Source organism: Portunus trituberculatus, chromosome 26, assembly GCF_017591435.1.
Source record: "Portunus trituberculatus isolate SZX2019 chromosome 26, ASM1759143v1, whole genome shotgun sequence".
NCBI lineage: Eukaryota > Metazoa > Arthropoda > Malacostraca > Decapoda > Portunidae > Portunus > Portunus trituberculatus.
The window spans coordinates 5,472,358-5,498,008 of NC_059280.1; the positions used below are offsets into that span (position 1 = coordinate 5,472,358).

At 42.8% G+C, this 25,651-nt stretch overlaps 1 protein-coding gene across 1 annotated transcript in view; it reads right to left on the minus strand.

The window, feature by feature from the left end:
* Nucleotides 1–2,415: 2,415 nt before the first annotated feature.
* LOC123509281 overlaps nucleotides 2,416–25,651 on the minus strand; it is a 34,037-nt gene continuing 10,801 nt past the window's right edge. The window contains exons 2-9 of the mRNA XM_045263481.1: nucleotides 25,200–25,349; nucleotides 24,183–24,270; nucleotides 23,448–23,609; nucleotides 8,383–10,363; nucleotides 4,002–4,137; nucleotides 3,310–3,453; nucleotides 2,759–2,843; nucleotides 2,416–2,481 (exon numbers count right to left, since the gene is read on the minus strand). Coding sequence (XP_045119416.1) covers nucleotides 2,416–2,481; nucleotides 2,759–2,843; nucleotides 3,310–3,453; nucleotides 4,002–4,137; nucleotides 8,383–10,363; nucleotides 23,448–23,609; nucleotides 24,183–24,270; nucleotides 25,200–25,321 — 2,784 coding nt within the window. The 5' untranslated portion in view covers nucleotides 25,322–25,349. The remainder of the gene's footprint in view (nucleotides 2,482–2,758; nucleotides 2,844–3,309; nucleotides 3,454–4,001; nucleotides 4,138–8,382; nucleotides 10,364–23,447; nucleotides 23,610–24,182; nucleotides 24,271–25,199; nucleotides 25,350–25,651) is intronic.

The following is a 25,651-nucleotide window of genomic DNA, read 5'->3' on the forward strand; positions in this document are numbered from 1 at the left end:
CTGTCACACACAAACGGTGTTTCGTCGTCACTTTCCGTCGTCATTTACCGCCAACACAATGAAAACACAAACATGGAGGCCACGTTGCGGCAAAGATACGCTGCTCTGAACGTAATACTGTGTATTACGAAAGTTAGACGAGCTAAACAAGCCAAAAAGCGTGCATGGATGCGTTCATGGTTAGTGGTAGAACCAATGCACGTAGAAGCAGGTTGAGGAGACGCGGCAAGTCTTGTGGTATGTAAACAAAGGCAGAAAATTTGCAGACGGAAACGATCCCTATCATCTGACAAATTCATGCGATAAGTTCATGCGGAACGTTGAAAACTAGACGGAAATCGCATTAATCGACGGAAAAAGTGCTAGTGTGACATCGTCTTAATGGTGAAGGCTGGCTAGGTGACCAGTAGACAACACACACACACACAACTTTAAACCACACGACGAATTAAGTTTCAACACGGCACATGGTGGGATTCGAACCTACGCCTGGACGTCTGCCCGATCCCACCACCACCACCACCTTATCCACTACGTCACCGCATCCCCTCCCCCACACACACACATTGTACTAGTGAAGCAACACTGCACCTATCTGATACAGTGCCACGTATAATTTTTGTGCCATTGCACTTAAATGTTCATATCTAATTATCTTGTCAGTGATTGCATTCCTCCTTCCTCCTCCCTCCCCCTCTCTTTCCCCCTCCCTCCTCCTCCCGCTCTCCTTCCTCCTGTTCACTCATCCCCCCCTCCCCCTCCCCGTCTCTTTCCTCCTACACAAAATAAAAGAGTATAACGTACTACATGATACTAGTATTATATTTTATGAGAGTTGGAAGGAATAATATAAATTAGAAAATCTTTGGAGAGAGAGAGAGAGAGAGAGAGAGAGAGAGAGAGAGGTTACCATATTTTTCTTTTTATTATCTCATCTCTGTCTCCCTTGTTGAGCAATAGAGTGGCTTCTTAAACGTGACGTCACATCAGCTTGGTGGAGCTGTGAAGGGAGAGCCGGGAAACGACAAGAGCGGGCGGGACATGCATATTAGGACATTGCCCAAAAAAATCATAATACCGTGACAAAAAAAAAAAAAAATTAGTGGTACGCGGTATACTGAAAACAAAGTCACCAGTGAAGTGGTATGCCGAAGTGGCTCTGATATCTAAAATACCGATAATACCGAAGCTAAAATAGCGGTATTTCGATATACCTATTTTTGGTGCACATCCCTATTGGGGTTTATGGACAAGTCGAGCGTGAACCAACTCGAGCGTGCCAAGTCGAGCGCACAGGAGGTATGGCGTGGTATCATCTCCCACAGCAGCAAATATGGCAGGAGAGGAAATTAACTGGCGATCAAGTTGCAGAGAAAAGGATAAAAGCCACAGGAGGGTAGTTTAGAGATCATAGCTTTGTGCCACACTTTATCAGAAGTTTTTGATGTGCCTAAAACGCAACAGCAACAGTTTCACTGAAATTTCCAAAAGAGGATGACCATGACTCAGTCAGGAAAGCCAGAAGAAAACCAGTAGAGCGTCCCTGGCGGAAGCCAGACTGGCAACCATATAGAAGACTGTGAAGTGATAGATGTTTAAGAATCTTCCTATCGAGGATAGATTGAAAAACTTTAGATAAGCAAGAGATTAAAGCTATAGGGCTGTAATTTGAGGAATTAAAGCAGCCACCCTTTTTAGGAACAGGTCGACTGTAAGCAAACCTCCAGCAAGAAAGAAAGGTAGAAGTCAATAGACAGAAATGAGCTTTACCAGGCAAGGTGCAAGCACTGAGGCAAAGTTTTTTTAAGTGATAGGAGAGACCCCATCAGGTCTATAAGCCTTCCGGAGGTTTAGGCCAGCGAGAGCATGGAAAACATCATTACAAAGAATTTCAATTAATAGTGTGAAATAGTCAGAGGTATGAGGAGAGTGAGGGATAAGCCCAGGATCATCCAAAGAAGGGTTATTAGTTTTGAGAGAAGAGTTCACCTTTAGAGACAAAGGTAATGGCAGTGGTGCCACCAAAAGGAAATAAAGGAGGGAAAGATGAAAAAATAAAGTTATTGAAGATGTTTTTGGCCAGATGCCAGAAGTCTCGAGGGCAGCTGAATTTAAAAGATTTTGACATATTTCTATTTATGAAAGAATGTTTGGTAAGTGGAAGAACAGATTTCACATGCTTTCAGGCAGAAACATGAAGTGCATGAGATTCTGGTGTTGGTAACCTCGCTAACATGTATAGTAGAACAGGCTGTGTTAAACCATGCAAGATTTGGAATTTAGGTTGAGAAAAAGAGTGAAGAATGTACTTCTCCATGCCCAACACTACCACTTCTGTTATACGCCCAACACACAGAGATGGGTCTCTGACATGGAAGCAATAGGAATCATTCCAGGAAAAATCAATATAATAGGTTATCTCTTCAGGTTTCCCCAACTGACAGAGGCAAAATGCCACAGGCACCTTGGACTTGGGGAATCCTGAGAAGTGATTGGGAAATAGGACAAGATACAGATATGATATTGTGATAACAGAAGATACGATAACAGCATAAGCAGAAGGATTAGAGGTAAGGAAAAGATCAAGAATGTTGGGCGTGTCTCCAAGACGGTCAGGAATACGAGTAGGGTGTTGCACCAGTTGCTCTAGGTCATGGAGGATAGCAAAGTTGAAGGCTATAGTTCACCAGGATGGTCAGTGAAGGGAGAGGAAAGGCAAAGCTGGTGGTGAACATTGAAATCTCCAAGGTGGTGTTACTTTGGTGTGAGTTGCAAAGTTGGCAGTGCCAATACTGTGTGAGTGGCAATGCTGTGTGAATGGCAATGCTGTGTGGATGGCAATGCTGTGTGAATGGGAATGCTGTGTGAATGGCAATGCTGTGTGAATGGCAATGCTTTGTGAATGGCAATACAGCGTGAATGGGAATGCTGTGTGAATGGCAATGTTGTGTGAATGGTGTGTGAATGGCAATGCTGTGTGAATGGCAATTCTGTGTGAATGGCAATGCTGTGTGAATGGCAATGCTGCATTAATGGCAATGCTGCGTGAACGGCAATGCTGTGTGAATGGCAATGCTGTGTGAATGGCAATGCTGCGTGAATGGCAATGCTGCGTGAATGGCAATGCTGTGTGAATGGCTGTGTGAATGGCAATACTGCGTGAATGGCAATGCTGTGTGAATGGCAATGCTATGTGAATGGCAATGCTGTGTGAATGGCAATACTGCGTGAATGGCAATACTGCGTGAATGGCAATGCTGTGTGAATGGCAATGCTATGTGAATGGCAATGCTGTGTGAATGGCAATACTGCGTGACTGGCACTGCTGTGTGAATGGCAATGCTGTGGGTAGCTGCAAGCGGGAACTTCTGGTGCTGGTGTAAATCACAGGTGGATAGGCGGACTATGATTGCCTCGGTGATGAGCCAGTCAGTGAAAGTCCAATCCGACTTGCTGGGGGACAGGAGGACACTCCAGTCAATCCACCTCCAGTTTATCTCCAGTCCAGCCCCAGTCCAGCAGACACCCGAAGCAAGAGAGAGAGAGAGAGAGAGAGAGAGAGATCACCACCTCCTGCCATTGTCTCACTGTTAGTTCGCTGTCTTATGTTGTGTAGAATTATTAAGTATTGTATAAGTGTAAGTACTTTGGGACTATGCCTTTATGTCTGTACAGTGGAACCATGCATGCTTTGGGGTCCGAGGGGTCTCCAAGCGGACGGGTTCTAATACTGTCCACGGTCCGAGTGTAGGTTGGACTTCCTCACTCGGGGCAACGGTTTCCTAGCGGGTGGGCTTTAAGATAGGAGGTGCCCGAAATAGTATCCCCTTTAGCCCAGAAATTCCCGTGAAAAGCCCACATGGTATAAATATAAATAAATAAATAAATAAATAAAAAAATAAACTTAGGATTTGTGCCAAGTGTATTGCTTCCCTGCCTCTTTGTTGTGTCTAAGTCAACGTTTCACTGGTGCAGCCTTTAGGTTTAGAATATCTTGGTACTTGTGTTTGGCCCACTCTTCACTAGCCAATGGATCTACACCTTCGTTTTCCTGTGTCATGTCACCTGGACAGCCGCTGTGGTAAATGATCAAGTTCCTGTGGAGGCTGTGATGACAAGCGTTGTAACAGTAGTTATCTGGGAGGGACACATATGCTTCAGAAAGTGGGTAATAGTTCTGGGTGGAATTATTTGGTTTTTATCATTCTACCAGTAAGTTAGTAGGCAGTATAGTGGATGTTACTAGGTAGTGATGTCAAGGGAGGTGCATGATTGCTGTGAAAGTTTAACAAGAATATTGCAAGAGAGAGAGAGAGAGAGAGAGAGAGAGAGAGAGAGAGAGAGAGAGAGAGAGAGAGAGAGTGTCCAAAACCAAAAGAAAGACGAGGAAGAAGGACGAAAGGAAGGTGAAGACTAGAAAAATAAATTCATCAAATTTTTCTCTAACACACTGTGAAACTCCCTGCCTGCTTCTGTTTTCCCATCTTCCTATGACTTGAATTAATTTGAGAGGGAGATTTCAAGACATTTTTCCCATTCTTGTGGCTAACTCCTCAAACCTGCTCGGAGACTGGCATATAAGTGGGCCTTTTGTTTAATTGTTTTTGTTGCCCTTGGCCAATAGAGGAAGGCAATAAGGACAAGGTATAAAGAAGAAAGGGAGGACTAATCTTATTGTGACCTGTGAAAGTACATAGCAAGGAATATACAGAATCCTTGGTACTTAGTTAGCTAGATTCACTCATGTACTGCAGCACAACTCAGCCTCTCCAGCAGGGCACACTGTTTGGTCAGACCTGCTCAAACCAACATGAAATAATAGAACCGAATGAATTATCACAAACTATGATAACCATTGACCACTCTTTGAATGAAATACATATGGAATCTGTTTTTCTATCTATCTATCTTTGTACCAAGCTGCCAATCTCACACAGGGTGGCTGGGGCAAGGCACCAAACACACACACACACTCTCACTATGGCTTGAGAGGATAAGTACATGGAAGAAGTACAATATGGAGATGGACCGGCAGAGGTAATAAGTGTAACAGTTAGGACCAGTGGGAAGGAAAGGAGTAAATCATAATAACACATGTGCCACTGAAGACAAATAGATGGAGGCTTGATGTTTACAAGGAAATGCAAAGTGAAGCGTTGAAGTGCTTGGACAGTATATGCTAAGAACTGACAGAAAGGTACTGCTTGTAGGGAATCTAAACTACACATATGTAAACTGGGAAGAAATGGAAGTAAGTTATGCTGGACAGTAGGGGGAAGAAGTGCTACAACTGGCAATGGTACAATAGCAACATAAGCGGAAGGATTAGAAGTAAGGAAAACGTCAAGAATGTTGGGTGTATCTCCAAGACGGTCAGGAAAACGAGTAGAATGTTGCACCAGTTGCTCTAGGTCATGGAGGATAGCAAAGTTGAAGACGAGTTCACCTGGATGGTCAGTGAAGGGAGAGGACAATGGTAAACACAATGGACCAATGGGTTAAGGACTATAGATGGGAAGAACAACCATCAGTGTCAGATCTGATATTCACAAAAAACCAGAGCCTTGTCCAACCATCAAACAACACAGTCCAATGGGAAAAAGTGATCAATTGGTCCTAGAGGTTGAATTGGAGGATCAGGAAATCTTGAGATGGAATGAGAGACACAGACTTGGAAGAATTAATGAGTCACGCCAAGAGATTGAAGAGATGTGAAGTTTTCTATTTCTTTATTTCACTGTTCTTTATCATCTCTTGAATTGTCATCTTTTATCATTGGTGATTTTCTTATTCCTTGTCGTATTTCATTATTCTCATCTTTCTTCTTATGCCTTTTCAAGTCATGAGAATAAAAATGAAAAAGACATGATGTAAGGCAAGACAGTTCAAGAGAGGTATGAAATATACCTAGACAAGTACAATGAGGGGGTAGAGATGTATGTTCCAGTGTATAGAGTTAGAGAGAGAGCAAATACACATGGTATAATGCTACACGTGTGAAAGCTAAGAAAAGAAAGGATGCTGATTGGAATAAATTAAAAAAGGAGAAAAATTGGAGAAAATAGGAGCAATATTAAGAGGTATGAAGCAAATATACATAGTAGAAGGAGGAGGAAGGAGGAAAGATTGAAAGGGAGAGGAGCCCAAGCTATTTATTCTGCAAGTATATAAATGGAAAGAATGCTGATTGGAAATTAAAGAAGCAGAAAAAATGAAGAAAATAGGAGCAATGTAATGAGGTACGAAGCAAATATACACAGTAGAAGGAGGAGGAAGGAGGAAAGATTGAAAGGGAGAGAAGCCCAAGCTACTTATTCTGCAAGTATATAAATGGCAAAATGACAAACAGAGAGACCATCACTAAATTAATTAAGAGAAACAGGGCATAGGAAACAATGGAAGAAATTAGTGAACTGATGAATGAGAGCCATAGATCAGTATTTAATGCAGAAGAAGATTTCATAGAGCGAAATGACAAAGTGACGCAGGAAGGGTTATGAAGTGATATGGTGCATAAACAGAAAATTGGCAAATTACTAAAAAAGGTGGATGTCAGAAAAGCAATGGAGCCAGTTGGAGTGACAGGATGGACACTGAGAGAATGTACAGAACAACTAATCAAGGATGTGATCAACAGTTTATTAATGAAAGGGAAAGTAGGTACCACGGGAATGGAAAGAGCAAATACAGTCCCAATTTACAAAGGAGGAAAAAGAATGAAGCTCTTGAATTAAACACTTGTTGTGGGAAATATCTGTATATTGTGATTAAAGAAAAATGGCTGGAATATCTGGGGGAAAAACAAAATTGTAAATAACTCTCAATTTGGATTTAAGCAAGATCATGGATAACACATCAAGTTTCTATACACAGGTAACAGATAAAGGATAAGGGAGAGATGGATGGGTGGACACAGTGTATTTAGATGTTAAACAAGGCTTTTGACTGAGCACCACATAGAAGACTCATAAGGAAAATAAAACATATAGGAGTACAGGGAAATATCTTAAGCTGGATGAGGAACTACTTAATCCCTTTAATACTGGAGCTCATTCTTAGCTTGAGATTTATGTATCATTAGACCATTTTATCGACATTAGGAAAGGGTCTATGGAGGTGAGAAGATTAAAGGCCACAGTCTTCACTATTCTAATCCCCCACATAAGTTTCTGAAGCTGTATAAAATCACCAAACAGTAAAAAGAATGAATATGGAAATGCGTCATGGTACTGAAGGGGTTAACAGGAAGAGAAATGAGGACAGTGATAAGAAACACCCCATCAAGTTGGAGCACAATAACTAGTAGCATGTCACAGGGGTCAGTGCCACCACCAGTAATGACTCAAGTATGTACTGACGATAAACAAGAAAACCGAGTAGCTACATAAATTTGTTTGTTGATGATGCAAAACTCTTGAGAGTAATAAGGAAAAATGAGGATTGTATGAAACTGTAGTGAGACATTTATAAGATTCAGGAATGGAACCAGAAGTGGAAATTAGAATTTAATGCCAAAAAATGTTATGTAATGGAAATGGGTAAAAGTAATAGAAGACCTAAGTGGGAACACAAAATGGGAAAAAGAGGTTATTATGAAAAAGGAGGACGACGACCTGGGAGTGATTATACAAGACACTCTGACCCCAGAAAGACACATAAATGGGTTATTTGCTTAAACATACAACACACTATCAAATATCAGGCTGGCATTTAGCTACATGGATAAGAGTGGACAAAATTGCAACCACAATGATAAAACCTAATTTGAATATGTGGCAAAAGGATATTAGGAAACTAGAAAAGATCCAAAAGACAGTCACAAAGATGGCACCAAAAATAAAGGACCTTCCCTATGGAGACAGACTGAGGGAAATGGAACTACCAGCTTTGGAGGATAGTGAACCATATGGAAAAAATAGACAGACAAGACCTAGTATCACTGATTGAAGATGGAGATAGGTGGATCAGAAGACACTCTAAGATCAGGAGTTCAACGTTTAGTTCTGCATAGGATGGTGGACGTCTGGAACAGCTGGAATGATGAGCTTGTACCAGGAGAAAATGTGCATAAATTTAAGAAAAAGTTGGATAAGACTCAACATGGAGATAGGTCAGTATACGCCCTGTTCAAGCCTTGTATTATATAACTAGGTAAATACACATACAGCCCTGTCAGCTCCTGTGTGTGTAGGATCAAGATATACTATCATACATTAGGATAATCTTTTAATAAGTTTAGTAAAATATTAAATCAGTTTAGATTATAGATACATATGTATTAACTGCTACAAATAATACAAAAATAAGATCTGCATTGTTTCACTTAACTGTACAATATTCATGATGACTGATATGTGTGTGTGTGTGTGTGTGTGTGCCAGCACTCTCTCATGAGGTGGCCCAGAGCCACACACACACACACACACACACACACACACACACACACACACACACACACACACACACACACACACACACACACACACACACACACACACACACACACACACACACACACACACACACACACACACACACACACACACACACACACACACACACACACACACACACACACACACACACACACACACACACACTCATTCATTGGGATCCCAGTCAGCCAGCTTGAAAACAGTTGTGGGGTTGAGAATGGTGACTGTCTGTTGTTGTAGTGGTGGTGGGATTGTGGTGGTGATGGTGCTGGCATTGCTGTATGCTGTGGTGGTGGATGTGGTTGTGGTTGTGGTGATGGTACGGTGTTGACCAGCCCCATCTCCTCCTCTTCCCCTGTACACACCACCATTTCATCACCATCTGTCAGGGAAGCCAAGATGGTGCCCCCTACCCCCTCCCCCACCTGAGTGAAGGGCAGGAGTGCAGGAGAGGGAGGGGGTGGCTCCTCATCAGTGGCTAGGAGGGCAGTGGAGGGTGGGGATGGGTGTGGGAGGGGCATAGGTAAGGGTGTTGCATCTCTGTCCACCTCCACCACCACACTGACACCCTCCAGCTGGCTGAACGACACCACCCGCTCACCATCCATGCCGGAGATGATGATGCTGGCGTCAGCAGCGGTGGCGTCAGGCAGCATTGGAGTGGTGATGTGTGAGGCCAGGGTGTGAGCCGACAGCTGGTCCAGACTCTCAAAAGTCGTGCTACACACGCCACAGCTCATCTCAGGCACGCCCTTGTCCACCTCAGCCTCCACCTCCGCCTCACACCGCCGCCGGTGGTTGCGCGACTTCAGGTGTGTGGCATATTTGCCCTGCGTGGGGAAAGTCATGTTGCAAAGGTGGCAGGTGAGGCCTCGACGCTGGTGCACGCGCATGTGGCTGCGGCAGTTTGAGGCGTAGCGAAAGGTGCGGCCGCAGTGGTGGCACGAGTACGGCTTCTCCCCGGTGTGGACGCGCTCATGGCACTTCAGGTCGTCCTTGCGGCAAAATTCCTTCTTGCAGATGCTGCATACAAACTGCTTGTCCTGACGGTGCACCAGTGCGTGGCGTGCCAGGCGGGACCGCAGTGCAAAGGTCTTGTGACACTCAGGGCACTGGTGGTGTGGTGCCTCCCCAACGCCATGCCCGCGCTCATGCACGCGCAGTTCTCGGCGCCGCAGGAAGGCCTTGCCACACTGGCTGCAGCGGTGTGGCCGCTCCGTGCCATGGATCCGCAGGTGCTCCTTGAGGGAGAACTTGTTGGCCAGAGTTTTGTCACACAGGTGGCAGCGGCTCTCCTGGCTGTGGCGCTGCCGGTGCCGGGCCAGGTTGGACTTGGTGGACGCCTGGAAGCCACAGTCGCTGCAATGGAAGGCGCGCTCCCCGGTGTGCACCAGCATGTGTTCCACGCGGTGGCTGTACGCCACAAACTTCTTGCTACACACAGGACACTCAAACTTACGCTCTGCATTGCTGCTGCCCCTTGGCCTGGCTTGCCTAGCCCCAGCACTGCCAGCCATGGCCAGTGCCCGGCCCACAATGCCACCTGCACTGCCATCAACCACAGACCCTTCCACCACCAGCAGGCACTTCTCATCCTGCTCTTCCTCCTGCTCCTGCTCCTGCTCTTGCTCCTGCTGCTGCTGCTGCTGCTTCTGCTGCCTGGCAAACCAGCGAGCTGTGCGGTTAAATCCCAGCGTGGTCTGCCGGGCCAGCCGGGCCAATCTGGCCATGAGGCGGTGCATGAGTCGGAAGTGTGTGTGACATCGGTCACACACCACATCGCTGTGCAGGGCGAGGTCCCCCACCGGCCGCCGCAGCGTGTGGCCCAGCAGGCTGAGCAGCGGCTCTGCGTTGTCCACCCGGCTGTACACGCTGACACAGGCTCCGGCACTCCCACACGTCAGGCACATGGCACCACTGGGCACACCCTGGGGAGGCAAGGGCTGACTCAGGGACACAGGAACACATAGACTAGTGAGAAGATACCCTTGGGAAAACTACCCTAGTATATAAGAAGTGCACAAACATACATAGGCACACACTATTGACAGTGATTGATGAAAGTGTAAAAGTGTGATGAGTATTTTGCCACCGATGGATTAATACTTTTCAATGGTGTCAAAATATTTTATAAGTTTATTTGCTTTTTTCATGAATTTCTTACCCCATGCTAAAATTAAGGCAAGGCTCACAACTCATATAGCACCTCAGAGAGAGAGAGAGAGAGAGAGAGAGAGAGAGAGAGAGAGAGAGAGAGAGAGAGAGAGAGAGAGAGAGAGAGAGAGAGAGAGAGAGAGAATCAGTCCCAAAGAAGAGGATAAAAAGATGTGTGTTTCACTGTTTGATCTGCTGCAGTCTCTGATGAGACAGCCAGACGTTACCCTATGGAGCGAGCTCAGAGCTCATTATTTCCGATCTTCGGATAGACCTGAGACCAGGCACACACCACACACCGGGACAACAAGGTCACAACTCCTCGATTTACATCCTGTACCTACTCACTGCTAGGTGAACAGGGGCTACACGTGAAAGGAGAAACACCCAAATATCTCCACCCGGCCAGGGAATCGAACCCCGGTCCTCTGGCTTGTGAAGCCATCGCTCTAACCACTGAGCTACCGGGCGTGTGTGTGCGTGTGTGTGTGTGTGTGTGTGTGTGTGTGTGTGTGTGTGTGTGTGTGTGTGTGTGTGTGTGTGTGTGTGTGTGTGTGTGTGTGTGTGTGTGTGTGTGTGTGTGTGTGTGTGTGTGTGTGTGTGTGTGTGTGTGTGTTGTGTGTGTGTTTTCATTGTTTGATCTGCTGCAGTCTCTGACGAGACAGCCAGACGTTACCCTACGGAATGAGCTCAGAGCTCATTATTTCCGATCTTCGGATAGGCCTGAGACCAGGCACACACCACGCACCGGGACAACAAGGTCACAACTCCTCGATTTACATCCCGTACCTACTCACTGCTAGGTGAACAGAGGCTACACGTGAAAGGAGACACACCCACATATCTCCACCCGGCCGGGGAATCGAACCCAGGTCCTCTGGCTTGTGAAGCCAGCGCTCTAACCACTGAGCTACTGGGCGTGTGTGTGTGTGTGTGTGTGTATTTACCTAGTTGTATTTACCTAGTTGTAGTTTTACAGGGCCTGGGCTTTATGCTCGTGTGGCCCCGTCTCCATATCTACACTTATCCAATCTTACTTTAAAAGTGTGTGTGTATTTACCTAGTTGTAGTTTTACAGGGTCTGGGCTTTATGCTCGTGTGGCCCCGTCTCCATATCTACACTTATCCAATCTTACTTTAAAAGTGTGCACACTCTTTGCAGACACTACTTCTTCATCTAAACTGTTCCACGTCTCAATACATCTCTGCGGGAAACTATATTTTTTAATATCTCTCAGACATCTTCCCTTTCTCAGCTTTTTACTATGCGATCTTGTGCTTCGGATGTCATATTCTTCTCTCAAGATCAGTTTTTCATTATCCACTTGGTCCATTCCGTTGATCAATTTATAGACTTGTATCAGGTCTCCTCTCTCCTTCTTTGTTCCAAGGTTGGTAGATCCATAGCCTTTAGTCTCTCCTCATATGTCATCCCTTCAAGTTCTGGGACCATTCTTGTAGCCATTTTTGTAGCCTCTCCAATTTTCTTATGTGTTTCTTTTTATGAGGGGTCCACACTACTCCTGCATATTCCAATCTAGGTCTTATTATAGTATTTATCAATTTCTTCATCATTTCTTTGTCCATGTAGTGAAATGCTACTCCAATATTCCTCAGCAAATTATATGTTTCTCTAAAAATTCTATCAATATGGCTTACTGGTTGATTGTTTTCTTCCATCGTCACTCCTAAGTCCTTTTCCTTTTGACTTTCTCCAGTTCTACACCATCTCCCATCTTATAGATTCCCACAGGTCGTCTTTCACTCTTTCCCATTTCCATGACATGGCTTTTGTTCACATTGAATTCCATTTCCCACTTCTTACTCCATTCCCAGATCTTATTTAGGTCTTCTTGCAGTATTTCACAATCCTCCTTTTGCTTTATAACTCTGCACAGTTTCGTATCATCCGCAAACAAATTTATGTAGCTGTTCACTCCTTCTGGCATGTCGTTAATATAAATGAGGAAAAGTATTGGTGCCAATACTGACCCCTGTGGCACTCCGCTTTCTACTGCTCTCCACTTGGACTTCATATCTTTAACTACTGTCCTTATTTCTCTCCCCCTCAAATAATTTTCTATCCATCTCAATGTGCTTCCTTTTAAGCCACCCTTCTCCTCTAACTTCCACAGTAATCTTGCGTGTGGCACTTTGTCAAACGCCTTTTTTAAATCCAAGTAGATGCAGTCAACCCATCCTCTCTCTCTTGTACTCTATCAACTATTCTAGAATAGAAACTCAATAAATTAGTTACACAAGACCGTCCTTTTCTAAAACCAAATTGGCTATTTGATATTAATTTGTTGTCTTCAAGGAACTCGATCCATTGTTTCTTTATTATTCTTTCACACATCTTGCATATTACACTAGTTAGTGATACCGGTCTGTAATTTAAAGGTTCTTCTTTCCTTCCGCTCTTATATATGGGAACCACCTCAGCTCTTTTCCATTCTACTGGCACTGTTCCATTTTCTATTGAGCATTTTATGATGTTGTATATAGGACTTGCTAGTTCTTCCTACATTCTTTCAGTATTCTGCCTGAGACTTCATCCGGTCCCATTGCCTTCTCTTCATCCAGTTTTTTTGTGTGTTTTTTGTGTTGTGTGTGTGTGTGTGTGTGTGTGTGTGTGTGTGTGTGTGTGTGTGTGTGTGTGTGTGTTTGTGTGTGTGTGTTTTTGTGTGTGTGTGTGTGTTTTTTTTTTTTTTTTTTTTGTGTGTAATCCACCACCACCACGGTCGCCTGCTGATCACCCAGCCAGTCTTCCCATTACAGAGCTTGCTCAGAGCTCATAGACCGATCTTTAGAACTGAGACCACAACACACTCCACACACCAGGAAAGCGAGCCACAACCCTCAGTTACATCCATCCATTTACTGCTTGAACACCACACATTTTGCCCATTTTCCGCCCGGGACTCAAACCCAGCCCTCTCAATTGTGAGTCAAGCGTGCTAACCACTACACTACGCGGTGTGTGTGTGTGTGTGTATTTACCTAGTTGTAGTTTTACAGGGCCTGGGCTTTATGCTCGTGTGGCCCCGTCTCCATATCTACACTTATCCAATCTTACTTTAAAAGTATGCACACTCATTGCAGACACTACTTCATTTAAAGCGTTCCATGTCTCAATACATCTTTGCGGGAAATTATATTTTTTAACATCTCTGAGACATCTTCCTTTTCTCAGCTTTTTACTATGCGATCTTGTGCTTCGAATGTCATATTCTTCTCTCAGGATCAGTTTCTCATTATCCACTTGGTCCATTCCATTGATCAATTTATAAACTTGTATCAGATCTTCTCTCTCCCTTCTTTGTTCCAGGGTTGGTAGATCCATAGCCTTTAGTCTCTCCAAAGAGTACAAAAAGTGCCAAAACCGTCAGCCAGAATTAGGGGAGCAAATGCCTCGATACCTCCCTCTTAAAAGAAGACAAGTTGTAGGAATTCGGAAATACAGATGCAGGGAGGGATTCCAGAGTTTACCAGTGAAAGGGATGAATGATTCTACTTTAACTCTTGCATTAGAGATTGGACAGAATAGGGATGAGAGGAAGAAGAAAGCCTTGTGCAGCGTGGCCCAGGAGGAGGGGAGGCATGCAGTTAGCAAGATCAGTAGAACAGTTACCATGAAAATAGCGATAAAATATAGAAAGGGATACAACATTTCGGTGAGAAAGAGACTGAAGACAGTTAGTCAGAGGATTGATGAGACAAAGAGCTTTCGATTCCACCCTATCAAGCAAAGCTATGACTGGAACCCCCAAACATGCGAAGAGTACTCCATACAGGGACGGATAAGGCCCTTATACAGAGTAAGCAGTTGGAGGGGCGAGAAAAACTCGGAGACGCCTCAGAACACCTAATTTCATAGAAGCTGTTTTAGCAAGAGATGAGATGTGAAGTTTCCAGTTAAGATTATCAAGGATATTCATTGTGGAAAGGAGACAGTTGAGTGTCATTGAAGAAGAGGATAGTTGTCTGGAAGGTTGTGTCGAGTTGATAGATGGAGGAATTGAGTTTTTGAGGCATTGAAAACTACTAGATTTTCTCTGCCCCAATCGTAAATTTCAGAAAGATCGGAAGTCAGGCGTTCCATGGCGTCCCGCGTGATCTGTTAATTTCCTGAAGGGTTGGACGTCTCTGAAAGAACGTGGAAAGATGTAGGGTGGTATCATCAGTGTAGGAGTGGATAGGGCAAGAAGTTTGGTTTTCATTAATGAATAATAGAAAGAGAGTGGGTGACAGGACAGAACACTGAGGAACACCACTATTAATAGGTTTAGAGAAGAACAGTCCGTCTACCACAGCAGCAATCTTCGGAAAGGAAACATGAGATAAAGTTGCAGAGAGAAGGATAGAAGCCGTAAGAGGGCAGTTTTGAAATCAAAGCTTTATGCCAGACTCTATCAAAAGCTTTTGATATGTCTAACGCAACAGCAAAAGTTTCACCGAAATCTCTAAAAGAGGATGACCAAGACTCAGTAAGGAAAGCCAGAAGATCACCAGTCCTTGACGGAAGCCATATTCGATCAGACAGAAGATTGTGAAGTGACAGATGTTTGAGAATCTTCCTATTCAGGATAGATTCAAAACTTTAGACAAGCAGGAGATTAAAGCTATAGGACGGTAGTTAGATTAGAACTCACCCTTTTTAGGAACAGGCTGAATGTAGGCGAACTTCCAGCAGGAAGGAAAGGTAGAAGTCGATAGACAAAGTTGGAAGAGTTTCCAGGCAAGGTGCAAGCACAGAAGCACAGTTTTTGAGAACAATAGGAGGGACCCCATCAGGTCCATAAGCCTTCTGATTTCCAGCAACATGGAAAACATCATTACGAAGAATTTTGATTGTAGACATGAAATAGTCAGAGGGAGGAGGAGAGGAACAAGCCTAGAATCGTCCAAGGTGGAGTTGTGAGCAAATTTGAGAAAAGAGTTCAGCTTTAGAGACAGAAAAGATCAGTGGTGCCATCAGGATGAAATAAAGGAGGAAAGATGAAGAAGTGAAGTTATTTGAGATGTTTTTTTCTAGATGCCAGAAGTCACGAGGAGAGTTTGAGTTTGAAAGATTTTGACATTTCCTATTTATGAAAGAGTGTTTCCAAGTTGAACAGACTTCATGATTCCGGCAGAGATATAAAGTGCATGAGATTCAGGAGATGGAAGGCTCAATACCTTTTTGGTCAACCTCTCTATCATGTATAGCACGAGAACAGGCTGAGTTAAACCAAGGTTTAGAATTTAGGTTGAGAAAAGAATGAGGAATGTCGCCCATGCCAGATACTAACACCTCTGTTATCTTTTCAGCACAAAGAAATGGGTCTCTCATGGAAGCAATAATCATTCCAGGAAAATCAGCATAATACCTCCTCAGGTCCCCCAGCTGGCAGAGGCAAACGCCAGACACCTTCGCTTTATCCTGCGGATGTGTGTGTGTGTGTGTATTTACCTAATTGTATTTACCTAATTGTAACATACGGAAAAGAGCTATGCTCGTGTTGTCCCGTCTCCATATCTATTAATGTCCAGCTTTTCTTAAAATCATGAATATTCCTTGCGTTGACCACTTCCACGTCTAAACTATTCCATGCTTCCACCCTTCTATGAGGAAGCTATATTTTTCACATCTCTCCTATAAGTGGCCATTTTAGTTTTTCCCATGCCCTCTCGACATTCTTCATTCCACATACACAGATCTTCCCTATCCATTTTTCCATGCCAATCATCACTCTGTATATTGCTATCAGGTCTCCCCTTTCTCTTCTGTTTTCCAGGGTTGGAAGTTGCATTCTTTTCAGTCTGTCTTCATAAGTCAAATCTCTTAAGTCAGGCACCATTTTGTTGCAGCCCTCTGTACTTTCTCTAGTTTCCTTATGTGTTTCTTTAAGTTCGGAGCCCACTGTATTGTTGCATATTCAAGCCTCGGTCTTATCATTGCAGTAATTATTTTCTTCATCATTTCTTCATCTAGATATCTGAACGCCACTCTTATGTTCCTCAATAAGTTCAATACTTCTCCAATTATTTTGTTTATATGTCTCTCTGGCGATAGGTCATTGGTAATTGTCACCCCAAGGTCTTTTCTTCATGACTGGTTTTATGTCTTCATTTCCTATCTTGTACATACTCCTGATTCTTCTTTCACTCTTGCCAAACTCTATTTTCTTGCATTTTGTCGTGTTGAACTCCATTTGCCATGTACAGCTCCATTTCCATATTCTGTCCAAGTCTTCCTGGAGTAGTTCGCAATCTTTGTCACATCTCACTTTTCTTAACAATTTTGCATCGTCTGCAAATAGGCTCACATAACTGGACACCCCATCCACCATGTCATTTATGTAGACTGCGAACATTACTGGTGCCAACACTGATCCCTGTGGAACTCCACTCTCCACCAATCCCCATTCTGATGGTCTGTCCTTAATTATTGTTCTCATTTCTCTTCCTACCAAAAGTCTTCCATCCATTTTAGTAAACTGCCATGCACTCCTCCTACCATTTCAAGTTTCCAGATCAGTCTCTGGTGTGGTACCTTATCAAAGGCCTTTTTTAAATCCAGATATATTCCATCAGCCCAACCATCTCTTTCCTGTATTACATCTATCACCCTCGAATAGTAACATATCAGGTTTGTCGTGCATGAACGCCCTTTCTAAAACCAAATTGACACTCACAAAGTATGTCATTTTCTCCAAGAAGTCTGTCCATCTATTCTTCACCACCCTCTCACACATCTTAGCTACCACACTTGTAAGTGACACTGGTCTATAGTTCAATGGGTCTCTCTTGTTACCTGATTTATAGATTGGGACAATGTTAGCTCTTTTCCAGTCTTGGGGCACTACACCTTCCCTTAATGAGGCATCAATTACTTCACAAACTTTTTCTGCCAATTGCTCCCTGCATTCTCTTAAAATCCATCCTGATACCCCATCAGGTCCCACAGCTTTTCTCACTTCTAAACTCCCCATCATGTTCTTGATCTCCTCCACAGTTACTTGAAACTCCTTCATAATCCCTTTCTGTTCCATTACCAGTGGTTTGTCAAAAGCAGTCTCCTTTGTGAATACCTTCCGAAAGCATCCATTCATAGCCTCTGCCATTTCCTGGGATCTTCACTGCATACTCCATTTACTTCTAAACTTTCAATACTTTCTCTATTTTTGATGTTGTTGTTCACATGTCTGTAAAAAGCCTTGGTTGGTCTTTACATTTATCAATTATATCCTTTTCTTGTTTCTTTCTTTCTTCTCTTCTAATCAACACATATTCATTTCTTGCTCTTTTGTAACTTTCCACTGCTTAATCCGTCTTTTCCTTCTCCACCTCTTCCATGCATCCTCTTTTCTTGTTCTAGCCTTTTCACATCTATCGTTAAACCAGTCCTGCTTTCCAACTTCTCTATGTTGTCTTATTGGTACAAATTTTTCTCACCTTCTTTGTATATTTTATAAATTCCTTCCACTTTTCATTTGCTCCTTAGCACTCTTGAATTTCATCCAATTTGTCTCTTGAAAGAATTTCTTTAGGTTTCCAAAATCTGTCTTGGCATAATTCCATCTTCCCACTTTATATTCTTCATTTCTTCTAGATTTCTCTTCATCTATCACCTTGAACTCCAAAACTGCATGATCACTCTTTGCTAAAGGGCACTCCACCCTCATCTCCTCAATGACCATTGGCTCTGTACTAAAGACCAAGTCCAGTCTTGACGATGCTCCCTCTCCTCCAAACCTAGTATCTTCTTTGACCCACTGAGTTAACACATTTTCCATTGCCAGTGTCAATAGTGTATTTCCCCATGTTGTCTCTGATCCTTCCATTGACCAGTCCTCCCAACACACCTCTTTACAATTAAAATCTCCCATCATTATAGTTCGTTCACAGCCACCCAACATTTCTTCCAGACATGTTCCTGTATCACTTATCATTTCTTCATATTCCTGTACTGACCATGCATTTGTCTTAGGTGGTACGTACACCACTATGTAGTGCCTCTTTTTCCTTCATTAGTTTCTGCTCTGATCTTTAGCACTTCTGCCTTTCCCATACCTTTTTCACTTGATCCACCTTTATATCTTTTTAACCAGCAACATCACTCCTCCTCCCATCTTACCTACTCTATTTCTTTTCCAAACGTTATATTTCCTTCTCCAACCTTCATCAGGTCTTCTCCCTCTCTCAGTTTTGTTTCAGTAAGACCCACAATATCTGGGTTCTTGTCCCTCAAGTAATCGTTGAGTTCTAAAATCCCGATATCACTCCATTTATGTTGGAATACATTACATTTCGCTCATATGTAAGTTTCTTTAGTCCTTTCTTGCTGTACTTTTCTGGGTTATGAACCACTTCCTCAGTCTCATATCCAAGATTCTCCAGAAAAACTCTTTCTTCTCTCTTCTGTCCTCTCTTCATTTTTTTCAAAGCCTCCTTTCTCAACTCATTTAACATTTCTCTTTCCTTTTCACCGAGATCTCTTCTCAACCAAATCTTCCTTGTTGTTTCCTGCTGGGCTAGCCTCCATGACTTCTCCACCAATTCATCTACATCCTTTTGTGACTTAAGTTTGATTCTTATTGGCCTCATACCTTCTCTTGTGAACTTTCCAATTCTATGGAAGTCCTCTATTTCTTGTACTAGGTCTTTTCCTCCTCTTGCACCACATTAATGATATTATTTATCACCTTTTTATGTTTTCTCTCTCTCCATTTTACTCGGTGTCTTATCCTCCTCCACACCAAATATCACCACACATCTCTTTTTGTCTACAGTTTCCCTCACCAATGTCTCATTTGACTTAATAACCTTCACCACTTTCTCAGCTATCTTCTCTTCTATGATCTGTTGATCTATAATTTCAGCAAGGCCCAAAGTTTTCTCCCCTGACTCTTTGATTTCCTTTTCCAGACTTGCAACTTTGTAATTTACCTCCTTTCTTTCCACTTCCTGACTTTTTTTCCATTCAGCCTGCTTCTCCATCACTTTTCCTAGAGATTCTCCACATTTTCGCAATTCACTTTAATTAGCTTAACTTCCTCTTTCAGTGCTGCATTTTCCTTCTTCATATCGGCACAGTCTCTCTTTACATTGTCATAACTCGTTTCCAGGCCCTCATACTTTTCAAACAGTTTTCAATTTTACCTTCTAACTCCAGAATTTTCTTCACATAAGTGCTCTTCTCCATTATTCCTTGAAACCCTGTGAAGTCTGATTCCTCTTTCGAGTTCACGGCCGCCATGTTGCGCAGGCGTAAACAAACCAGCTGATGGCTCAAACGCAGGCTACAGTTTATATTTACCTTCACTGGACATTATTTTGCTAATCAACAGTTAACATGACTATATGGAGACGGGACAAACATTACCAGCTCCTTTCCCACCTTGGTTACTCTTAGGTAACTGTAGAATTATAGATGATTGCTCTGGAGCTCAGCGACCACCTCCGCCATCGACGATGTCCCGTGTGTGTGTGTGTGTGTGTGTGTGTGTGTGTGTGTGTGTGTGTGTGTGTGTGTGTGTGTGTGTGTGTGTGTGTGTGTGTGTGTGTGTATTTACCTAATTGTATTTACCTAATTGTAACATACGGGAAAAGAGCTATGCTCGTGTTGTCCCGTCTCCATATCTATTAATGTCCAGCTTTTTCTTAAAATCATGAATATTCCTTGCGTTGACCACTTCCACGTCTAAACTATTCCATGCTTCCACCCTTCTATGAGGGAAGCTATATTTTTTCACATCTCTCCTATAAGTGGCCATTTTAGTTTTTCCCATGCCCTCTCGACATTCTTTCATTCCACATACACAGATCTTCCCTATCCATTTTTCCATGCCAATCATCACTCTGTATATTGCTATCAGGTCTCCCCTTTCTCTTCTGTTTTCCAGGGTCGGAAGTTGCATTCTTTTCAGTCTGTCTTCATAAGTCAAATCTCTTAAGTCAGGCACCATTTTTGTTGCAGCCCTCTGTACTTTCTCTAGTTTCCTTATGTGTTTCTTTAAGTTCGGAGCCCACTGTATTGTTGCATATTCAAGCCTCGGTCTTATCATTGCAGTAATTATTTTCTTCATCATTTCTTCATCTAAATATCTGAACGCCACTCTTATGTTCCTCAATAAGTTCAATACTTCTCCAATTATTTTGTTTATATGTCTCTCTGGCGATAGGTCATTGGTAATTGTCACCCCAAGGTCTTTTCTTCATGACTGGTTTTATGTCTTCATTTCCTATCTTGTACATACTCCTGATTCTTCTTTCACTCTTGCCAAACTCTATTTTCTTGCATTTTGTCGTGTTGAACTCCATTTGCCATGTACAGCTCCATTTCCATATTCTGTCCAAGTCTTCCTGGAGTAGTTCGCAATCTTTGTCACATCTCACTTTTCTTAACAATTTTGCATCGTCTGCAAATAGGCTCACATAACTGGACACCCCATCCACCATGTCATTTATGTAGACCGCGAACATTACTGGTGCCAACACTGATCCCTGTGGAACTCCACTCTCCACCAAGCCCCATTCTGATGGTCTGTCCTTAATTATTGTTCTCATTTCTCTTCCTACCAAAAGTCTTCCATCCATTTTAGTAAACTGCCATGCACTCCTCCTACCATTTCAAGTTTCCAGATCAGTCTCCGGTGTGGTACCTTATCAAAGGCCTTTTTTAAATCCAGATATATTCCATCAGCCCAACCATCTCTTTCCTGTATTACATCTATCACCCTCGAATAGTAACATATCAGGTTTGTCGTGCATGAACGCCCTTTTCTAAAACCAAATTGACACTCACAAAGTATGTCATTTTTCTCCAAGAAGTCTGTCCATCTATTCTTCACCACCCTCTCACACATCTTAGCTACCACACTTGTAAGTGACACTGGTCTATAGTTCAATGGGTCTCTCTTGTTACCTGATTTATAGATTGGGACAATGTTAGCTCTTTTCCAGTCTTGGGGCACTACACCTTCCCTTAATGAGGCATCAATTACTTCACAAACTTTTTCTGCCAGTTGCTCCTGCATTCTCTTAAAATCCATCCTGATACCCCATCAGGTCCCACAGCTTTTCTCACTTCTAAACTCCCCATCATATTCTTGATCTCCTCCACAGTTACTTGAAACTCCTTCATAATCCCTTTCTGTTCCATTACCAGTGGTTTGTCAAAAGCAGTCTCCTTTGTGAATACCTTCCGAAAGCATCCATTCATAGCCTCTGCCATTTCCTGGGATCTTCACTGCATACTCCATTTACTTCTAAACTTTCAATACTTTCTCTATTTTTGATGTTGTTGTTCACATGTCTGTAAAAAGCCTTGGTTGGTCTTTACATTTATCAATTATATCCTTTTCTTGTTTCTTTCTTTCTTCTCTTCTAATCAACACATATTCATTTCTTGCTCTTTTGTAACTTTCCCACTGCTTAATCCGTCTTTTCCTTCTCCACCTCTTCCATGCATCCTCTTTTCTTGTTCTAGCCTTTTCACATCTATCGTTAAACCAGTCCTGCTTTCCAACTTCTCTATGTTGTCTTATTGGTACAAATTTTTCTCACCTTCTTTGTATATTTTTATAAATTCCTTCCACTTTTCATTTGCTCCTTAGCACTCTTGAATTTCATCAATTTGTCTCTTGAAAGAATTTCTTTAGGTTTCCAAAATCTGTCTTGGCATAATTCCATCTTCCCACTTTATATTCTTCATTTCTTCTAGATTTCTCTTCATCTATCACCTTGAACTCCAAAACTGCATGATCACTCTTTGCTAAAGGGCACTCCACCCTCATCTCCTCAATGACCATTGGCTCTGTACTAAAGACCAAGTCCAGTCTTGACGATGCTCCCTCTCCTCCAAACCTAGTATCTTCTTTGACCCACTGAGTTAACACATTTTCCATTGCCAGTGTCAATAGTGTATTTCCCCATGTTGTCTCTGATCCTTCCATTGACCAGTCCTCCCAACACACCTCTTTACAATTAAAATCTCCCATCATTATAGTTCGTTCACAGCCACCCAACATTTCTTCCAGACATGTTCCTGTATCACTTATCATTTCTTCATATTCCTGTACTGACCATGCATTTGTCTTAGGTGGTACGTACACCACTATGTAGTGCCTCTTTTTCCTTCATTAGTTTCTGCTCTGATCTTTAGCACTTCTGCCTTTCCCATACCTTCTTTCACTTGATCCACCTTTATATCTTTTTTAACCAGCAACATCACTCCTCCTCCCATCTTACCTACTCTATTTCTTTTCCAAACATTATATTTCCTTCTCCAACCATCATCAGGTCTTCTCCCTCTCTCAGTTTTGTTTCAGTAAGACCCACAATATCTGGGTTCTTGTCCCTCAAGTAATCGTTGAGTTCTAAAATCCCCGATGTGTGTGTGTGTGTGTGAAGAAAAATTCCTGCTTGACAATCTCTCTTTCTCTCTCTCCCCTGTGCTGGTATTAGTATAATGCACTGCAGTCAGACACCACTTGTGTAACAATTGTTCACAGCAAACAGCCATTTTCTATGCCTGAAACAGAGATCTAATCAAGTACTACTGCTGTTTACATATTTTCAGTCTTCAAATTAGAGTAATTGTCAAATATTCAAGTGATTCAATATCTTTGCATATCTATATATTGTTTAGCCTTAAAACAAAAGAAATCTTCAAATAATTCTCTGATAATTAATTGTTGAAGGTGCAAGGATACAAGACTTTCTGAGAAGCTGCCACAAGGATGTGTGGACTTGGTAACATGGCAAAGATTGAAGAACTCTGCTACACACAACACCCACAGGATAAGACCACCACACACCATGCTACACACACACCACACCTCACACATCATGCTACACACACCACATGCTTACAATGAGTGGCATATCCTCAGTGTTTCCCTCCTGGTCAGTGTTGTGTGTGGTGTCAGGGGATGGGTGTGTCACAGAAACACTCCCTTTACTGGTGGTGTTGAGGTCTTCCACCCCCATGCCTGCTACACCTAAGGACCGGGCCACACCACACAGCCTGAAGCCCTGAGAGAAAAAACACATATTATTACTGCTCTGTATTGGTGAAAAGGAGATAATTTGGTGTTGTAGTAAGAAGAGGCCTGAATAATTGAAATAGTAGCTATTAGTCTCTTTCTCATTGCTGCTCTTGCTATCTTCTGCTATTTTCATGCCAACTGCTCCTCTGATGATAGATAGAAAGGAAAATAAAAAAGAGGTAAAATGCAGAAAGTGTAGAGAGAGAGAGAAGATTGCTAACTGCATGCCTCCCCTCCTCCTATGGCCTCACTGCACAAGGCTTTCTTCTTCCTCTCACCTCCTACTCTGTCCAACTCACAAGGGTTAACCAGTACTACTGCTAACTCACTAATGCAAGGGTTAACCAGTATATTTCATACCTTTCTCTGGTCACCTCTAGAACTCCATGCCTGCTTCTGTATTTCCATCTTCCTATGACTTGACTCCATTTAAGAGGGAGATTTTAAGACATTTAGCCTTCCATTTTGGCTAACTCCCTCAGGCGTGGAAGGGGACTGACAACTATGTGGGCATTTTTTTTTTAAATATATGTAGCCCTTGGCTTGTTTTCCCTCTTACACAAAAAATGGTGAGGGTGAAATAATGTGTCTTGCCTGGTGCCCCTGTTGACACTGATCTGGTGGAACTGTGCTTTGTTGCCCTTTGACTAATAAAGGAAAAAAGAATTAAAGAACAAATCATAAGAAAATGCACAACAGTCAAGCCATGCCCAAAACTCTGAGTAACTGGGCTGAGTTAATTTGTGACTAAAAATGGAAGTCGGTAGTTTCTCAGAGAACATTGGTGCCTAGCAATTGGAAAAACCTGTTGCAAAACAAGACCAACATGTTAAGTCTTGTTGAGCCGATTTGTGACTGTTTACTTTGTGATGTCATGGAGAAAGGTTTGAAAATGTGGTGTTGATGCAAACAGGAAGATTTTGGAGTTGGTGAGGGAGACAGCTAAATTTTGTAGGCCATATACAGGCAAACCCGCAAGATGAATGTTTACACAACAAATTTTTGCCACAACGAATGTTTTGTTTTATTACCCTTAAATCACATAACGAACACCAAACCTCGCTATAACAAAATTTTTATTGGGGAAATTATGGCCGAGTTTGAAAACGCTACTAAATCATCATCACCACCACCACCACCACCACCGCCACCAGCCACTGCTGCGTCAGAATGTGTTTGGATTTTTTTTTATTTTATTTTTTATTTCTTTTTACTCGTCCTAGGACCCTGTACAACGAATCTTCGCATAACGAACACTTTTTCTGGAAGCTAACCCATTTGTTATGCGGGGTTTGCCTGTACTGAGAGGACATGGACTGGAGAGTGAGAATGCTTGTTGGGGAGAGTAGAAGGAACCAGAGCAAGAGGAAGACAGAGGGTCAAGTTTATGGACACACTGCTGGAACACGTCAATGATGGATGGACAACTGTGGATCTGGTTAGATTGGCTGAAAACAGAGGAGGATGGCGTTCCATGGTCGCCGACGTCACATGACAGGCACTTCAGAATTGGAATTGGAGGAAAAGAGCACATCTAGAACCCTAAAAGTGAATTCTACAGAAAAAAAAAGCTTACACAAATGGGCGTTTGATGAGATAACTGCCACTCTCCCATGACTGCCTCCCTCTATGCAGGGTGTTGTTGGAGGTGAGGATTGAACACTTGTCAGGATCTAGTTTGATCGCAATTGTCATCATCACCAGAGGAAGACATCTTGTTGGGTAGCTGTTTTTATTTCTTTTTTATTTATTCATTTATACCACATGGGCTTTTCATGGGAATTTCTGAGCTTAAGGGGATACTTTTTGTCGTATCTCCTATCTCAAAGACCACCCGCTAGGAAACCGTTGCTCCGAGTGAGGAAGCCCAACCTACATTCAGACCATGGACAGGATTCGAAACCGTGCATTTGGAGACTCCTCAGACCCCATAGCATGCATGGTTCCACTGCACCACTTCCCGCCAACCAGGCGATACTTCACAGTTGGTATGTGTGAACGTGTTCCGACCAGAAGAGCTCAGTTGAT